This window comes from Vigna radiata, chromosome 5 (assembly GCF_000741045.1).
Source record: "Vigna radiata var. radiata cultivar VC1973A chromosome 5, Vradiata_ver6, whole genome shotgun sequence".
NCBI lineage: Eukaryota > Viridiplantae > Streptophyta > Magnoliopsida > Fabales > Fabaceae > Vigna > Vigna radiata.
This window is the reverse complement of record NC_028355.1, coordinates 29,408,233-29,414,922: the sequence shown is the minus strand read 5'-3', so window position 1 is coordinate 29,414,922 and position 6,690 is coordinate 29,408,233. Positions and strand designations below refer to the sequence as shown.

Here is a 6,690-nt window from a genome sequence, read left to right as displayed (position 1 = left end):
GACGTACGGTCAGAAATCACGAAAAGCGGGCAGAAGCACAGAAGAAGACGTCCTCAAGGTTAGTACTTCGGTCCCAGTAAATTTACACCGTAACACTTCTAATAGACAATGGCTCCTTTGTTATAATAATCATAATATTTTTTTTTACTAGTTTTAAACTCATGTTTATACACGAGTTGGTATTTTTTGTAAAAAAGATTTAAAAGTTGAAGAAAGAAATAATAAATAATTTTATATTTGTAATTAATTTTTGAATAAAATCAATTAGACAAATTATTTATAGGTTTAGAAAGTAAATGTCTATAAAAATATAAATAGTAGATTTTGTAATAATATAAATAATAAAACATGTGTAAAAATAAAGTAGATTTTCTAAGAATATAAAAGATAGGTTGAAATATATAGAGTGAATTCATTAAAAGTACCATTATGATTCAATGTATATTGTTAGACTTGTCTAATTAGTGCATTGATAAACTTATCTAATATGTGTTGTTAGATTCGTTCAATCAATATATGCATACATTTGTCGAATGTGTATTGTTATACTCGTTTAATCAATGTATGGTCAAATTTGTTTAATGTATATTGCAAAAGTTGTCTAATTAGAGAATGAATAGAATTGTCTAATGTGTATTAATAGACTAATCTAATTAATGTATAAACAAGCTCATCTAATGTGTATTGCAAGATTCATCTACTAGTGAACGAACAAACTTGTCTAATATGTATTAATAGACTCGTCTAATTTATATGTGGAAAGACTTGTTTAATGTATTTTGCTAGAATCGTCTGATAAATATATGAATGACTCGCCTAATGTGCTTTATTAGATTTGTCTAATTAATACATTGATTGACTCATTTAATATTTTTTTTTACTCATCTAATCAATGTATTCCTAGACTTGTCTAATAATTTTTGTTATACTCGTCTAATACACATACGGAATGACTTCTTTAATATTTTTTGTTATATTGTATAATTATTGTATTTGAGAGTTTGTATGATTACTGTCTAGCACTGTATAACACTTTCATTTAGCAAGACTCTCATTGACTCATTAATTTAGGAATCGCCTAGTTATGCGTCTTGTGTATACCTAGGTGTTTTTCTAAGACTTTGCCTAAGTTATTTGAGTTTCTTAGAGTATTTTTGTGCATCACTTATATTTAAACTATTTTGTTATTCTAATGATAACATTGACATATGCTTGTTTCGTTTAATGTTATTTGTTAAACTTCAAAACATATGAAAGCATTTAGATAGTTCAGTCTTATATACGATCTTGTCTTAAAATAATACCCCTCATTCATGTATTTGGGCTCTCTCATTCTGCATTTCATAATCATTACAAGTCATATTATTGACTTCATCGGGTTTCTTTGATTTGATTATACCTCCAGTTAAGGCATCTTACATCAACTTTTTTTGTCTTCTCAGTCCTCCCAAAAATATTTTGATCTGTGTTGGATCATCAAATCCATGCATAGGAGTTTTTCCAAGCAATCCTTGAATCTTTCCCATGCTAAGCTCAATGATTTATCATAATCCTAAGATAATGATGAAGTCTCATGCTTCCCTTGGTTAACTTTTAATTGAAGAAAAACTTTATAAAGAAATTTTTTAACAACATTATCCTAAACAGTCAAGTTGTTGTTATGGAAAGAATGCAACCACACATTTACATTACCTGCCGATGAAAACAAAAAAAATTGAACATACAATTTCATTAGGTACTCGATTAATATTTACCTTATTGCAAATTTTCAAGAATGTAGCCAATTGATTGTATGGATTCTCATTAGATAACCCATGAAATTGATTGTTATGAACCAAATGTATAAAAGTAGGCTTCATTCCATATTACTTGTATTCACCACTAGTTGGACAATTATGTTGAAATTTAGCGTCCTTGTAAATGTTGAACAATTAATCTCCTAAGTTATGCTTTTCAGTCATATTTACCTTCTAACTATACGTTCAATCTTAAGATCGTAAAGTAATTGATTAGCCTAAATCTTGCTTTATATGCAAAGTAGCAAAACACTTAAAAAGACAAGTTAAATTGTTTAATTAAATTATAAATAAAATTTAAGTAAACACAAATAAAAATAAAAAATATAAACAATTTAACCTAAATTGGTAAATAAAACACAATTTACTGAATCAACACTAGTCTCGACAGTAGAAAAAAACTTGTCACAAAATTGGCTTGTGCACCAAATCGTACAAATCATAAAGCGGATAAGTCTACATATCATTGTCTATATAGACTTACATTATTAAGAAAACTTTATGTTTTTTTACTAATTAAGGCTAAGAACTTTAGAAGAATGAAATTTTTTTTATGTGTACGAAATAAATCTAAAACTGAGAAAGCAACAAAATTTGTGAAATGATTATATAATAAAGACTTCACTCGGGTTAGATTTCATGCATCAAATCAATATGAATAAAACTAAATAATATACTTCCAATTTCTATCCTAGCATTCACGCCACTATTTGACAAGTCCTCATGTCTTAAAGACAAGTCTAAACATATCAACAAGAACCCTAATGTCTTAGACCTTTACTTATTAAAATTTTGAATTAAACATTAATTTAAATATTAGGAATGACTAATGATGAACTCTATCTAGATGCTCAATCAATTAATTGTTTTGTTCCACTCTAGGTTCTCGTGTCCAATAATTAGATACCCACATATATGTAATCAATCAATTCATGTAGTTAGGATTGAAAATAAAACATGAGAGTAATGAAAAAGAAATAGATATTGAATAGTAGAAATCATAAATATTGAAGATACATTACCTTAAAACTTTCTAAATGAGGGAGTTAGTTACTCTTATACATTCAAAACACTAGAAAAGAATAATAAACAATGTCTCTAGCCTCCAAAATGAATCTCGCCCATATCTCTCTTAGAGTTATTTTCCTATGCTCTTAACTCAAGAGGAAATGACTTTTCAGTTTTGATTATCCAATAGAAGAGAATTACACTTGTAATTCCAAAACTTAAGACAAAATAACATAATTTTTATTTTATCACTTCAATACCCAGAATAATATAAGAGATGATAACTAGCCTATTAAATTTAAAATAACTCACAAGAATTAGTATTTCACTTTGCACAACAAATGTATATTAATGATCACTCACATTCAATATGTATATTAAAAGGTCTTTTTCGTAGGTTGTATTAAGGCTTAGCTATAAAAAATATGGTTTTTTATATTATATTATATATATATATATATATATATATATATATATATATATATATATATATATTGAAATTATAAAGATTATCACAAAAGAATTATTAACGTTAAAATTTTAAAATTTTTAATAATCTTTTATTTTTATGTTAATGGTGACATAATGATAAATTTATATATTAGGTTGTACTCTTTTATTCATAAAAATTGATTATAGTGACACATAATTTATGTTAGCATATGCTTATAATTTTACTTTCATACCTGGAATAAAGTATAGGTATAGACTATACTATTTGTAATTTAATTACATTTAAAATTAACACTAAAATTATGTATGACATAGATTTTAAATTGGTTTATATAATTGCATGTGTCTGTCATTAAAAAATTACTATATATTTTTTTTAAAGAATCAAATAAATAAAAAATTAAAAAAACTTATAATAATAAGAGTCACATAAAAATGAAGCTACCTTCACAAAAAGAGTAAAGAATTGGAGATGTATTCAAGAATTACTACCAACCTCTTCAGATAACCACGACCTTACTGAAAAATGTTCATACAATTAATATATTCTTTTGAAATCTTCAGAAGACAAGTGTTCTAAAAAAGAGTTAATTTATACTGATTAATAGCATAGCATGTGATCACACAATAGTTTATACATCTTATCAGATCACTCTATACTCCTATGTTTATTTTATTAAAAGATCTTTCAAAGATTTCCAATTGTTGACATGCATGCTCCATGCCTTAGAGGGATTGGTAGACTAATATTCGTTTTTTTCGTATTCATCATGATATTTTAATAACTTTTTTTATAATTTTTTTATAACAGATTATGTGTCATTATTTTATTGGTTTGTATATTTGAAAAGAATCAATCATAAACTGTTAAATAAGCTATTGTAAAAAAGTTGTTAAAAATACATTTTTCTTTGATGTTAGTGACTTGGTGTGAACACATTGATATCCTTCAACATTCTCATTCTATAGAGGGTGTGAAAAGAACCAAACACATCTTAAGATGCGATCTCTGGTCATTTTCTTCAATTTATTATTAACGAGACTTGTAACTTCCACACGCTTGAAGGTTCACTACCACGAATACACAATTTTTTATTCAATGCTTTGTCAATATCTCTTTTTTCGATATATAACCGTTTGTAATTCAATGTAACAGTTTGTAAATGAAAAGGAGAGTAATATAACAGTTTCTAATTGAATAGAAGAGTAATATAACCGTTTCTAATTAGTATCACCCATTAAAGAATAAAAAAACTCTATTAAAAGATATTATTCTAAACCCAAATTCCAATTTACTATTTCTAGTAAAAAGATTTAATTTATTAATTTCTTAATAAGTTTTAAATAACAATTATAATATTTAAATTAAAGGCCTTACATACTAAATTAAAAAGAAGGTTACTTAGTTAACCTGACATTTCAAATTAAACAATTTTGTAAAAAATAATTTACCCATATAAAAATTAGTAAATACGTTGCTAGCTTAGGCATCAATAATCCAACTTAAACATATATTTTCAGTTTTTCACCGTTAAATATGATGTATAAAATTTTGTATGATTCCAAATATTCAGATTATTATGAGACAACACATCATGCATTCAGGTGTTTATTACATTGTTAATCTTGAAGGCATGAAACATCCTTTTGTAGTTGACTAGTATGAATTTCAATAACAACATATATATATATATATATATATATATATATATATATATATATATAGTTAAATAATGTCCAACGAAAGGTTGAACTTTTGAATCCGTTCCCATGCAACTATAAATAGTTTAAGCTTTCTCACTTTCTTCCACACGGCAAACAGAAAACCTAAGTGTTGTGATTACTTTAGATAAGTTTATCTTTGAAATCATTTCAACCCAATGGCTTCATTCAAAAGCAGCAACATTGAAGCTGAAATACCAGAAGAGATTCTGATAGCTGAGATTATGCAACTTCATGCAAGCATCTCAAAGCTTGAATCTCTTAGGCCTTGCAAGCAAGTGAATAGTCTCTTCAGTCATCTTGTGAAACTTTGCACTCTCCCTTCATCGATTGACATTGAGGCCTTGCCTCAAGAGGTGCAAGAGATACGTCAGAATCTGATTAACCTTAGTGGCCATGCCGAGGGACTCTTAGAGCTTGAATTCTCAACCTTCATAAGCCTCACAGCCGAGCCCTTAAAGAATGTGACCCTTTTCCCTTACTATGGCAACTATTTGAAACTAGCACAGATGGAGAACAAAATCCTGAAAGAAAATGGGATTGTGAATGCAAAGAAAGTGGCTTTTGTGGGATCAGGTCCAATGCCACTCACTTCCATCATAATGGCCACTCACCACATGGAGTCCACACAGTTTGACAACTTTGACAATGATGAGAAGGCAAACGAGGTGGCTCGAAAGATTGTTGCTTCCGATGCAGCACTTGAGAAGAGGATGAAGTTTGTGACACAAGACATCATGGACGTGAGAGAGAGATTGGGGCAATATGATTGCATCTTTTTGGCAGCACTCGTTGGCCTGAATAGGGAAGCAAAAGTGAAGATTTTGGGACACATAAGGAAGTATATGAAAGAGGAAGGGGTTTTGCTTGTGAGAAGTGCAAAAGGGTCAAGAGCTTTCTTGTACCCTGTTATTCAGGAACGTGACATGCTGAATTTTCAGGTTCTTTCCATCTTTCACCCCACAAATGATGTCATCAATTCGGTTGTTCTTCTTCGCAAGCCTAAGGCTTAGTTCCAACACCATGCACTTCTATCTACTTCAACATCCCGGCTATGTAGTTTCTATATACATGTTTCTTGTTGTTGTGTTACTTTATTCTATGCAGGTTGATTAAAACATCCGTATGAGCAAGAATTATAAATGTGATAATAAATATGTTATTTGATATGGTTAAAAGTTTTAAGTGATTTTAGATCAAGAAGTTCAAGTCAACTTTTATTTGCTTTCCAAAATTGGATCAGCCAAATAAAATGAAACAAACCTTATCTATATTATTGTCCAGCTTTTTGGATAAATGTTGTCATAAATATTTTGACCGTGCACATCGACTAAAGCTGGTTATTCAGCTGCCTTGCTGCCCTTGTACGTGTTTATCAATTGCGTCTGCACATCATGGGAAACTGGTGAATGTTCATGTTAGTATTTTAAGGTTGTGAAATGAATAGTTGATCGGTAGAGAAAATGTGGAGATAATAAAATGTGGAAGTAATAGTTAGATGGAGTATTGTAGTTGTCTTTAGTTGTGATAGATGTTGTCTTGCATCAAATGGTAAAGTACAAGGGTATTTATAGATCCATAGATTATTGTAGAATATGCTAGCCACAACTTATGTTTAATGTCCTAAATTTTTACCTATATATAGAATGTTCTTGATTTTTTTTCCTATCTTAGGTTTTTCTACAATATTCAAGAACTTTTATTACATTTT

General features: G+C 28.7%; 1 protein-coding gene across 1 annotated transcript; it reads left to right on the top strand.

The window, feature by feature from the left end:
* The first annotated feature begins 5,078 nt into the window (after nucleotides 1–5,078).
* LOC106761843 (nicotianamine synthase) lies at nucleotides 5,079–6,091 on the top strand. The gene has a single exon (XM_014645412.2). The coding sequence runs from the start codon at nucleotides 5,138–5,140 to the stop codon at nucleotides 5,990–5,992; it is 855 nt and encodes a 284-aa protein (XP_014500898.1). The 5' UTR covers nucleotides 5,079–5,137; the 3' UTR covers nucleotides 5,993–6,091.
* The last annotated feature ends 599 nt before the right edge of the window (nucleotides 6,092–6,690 follow it).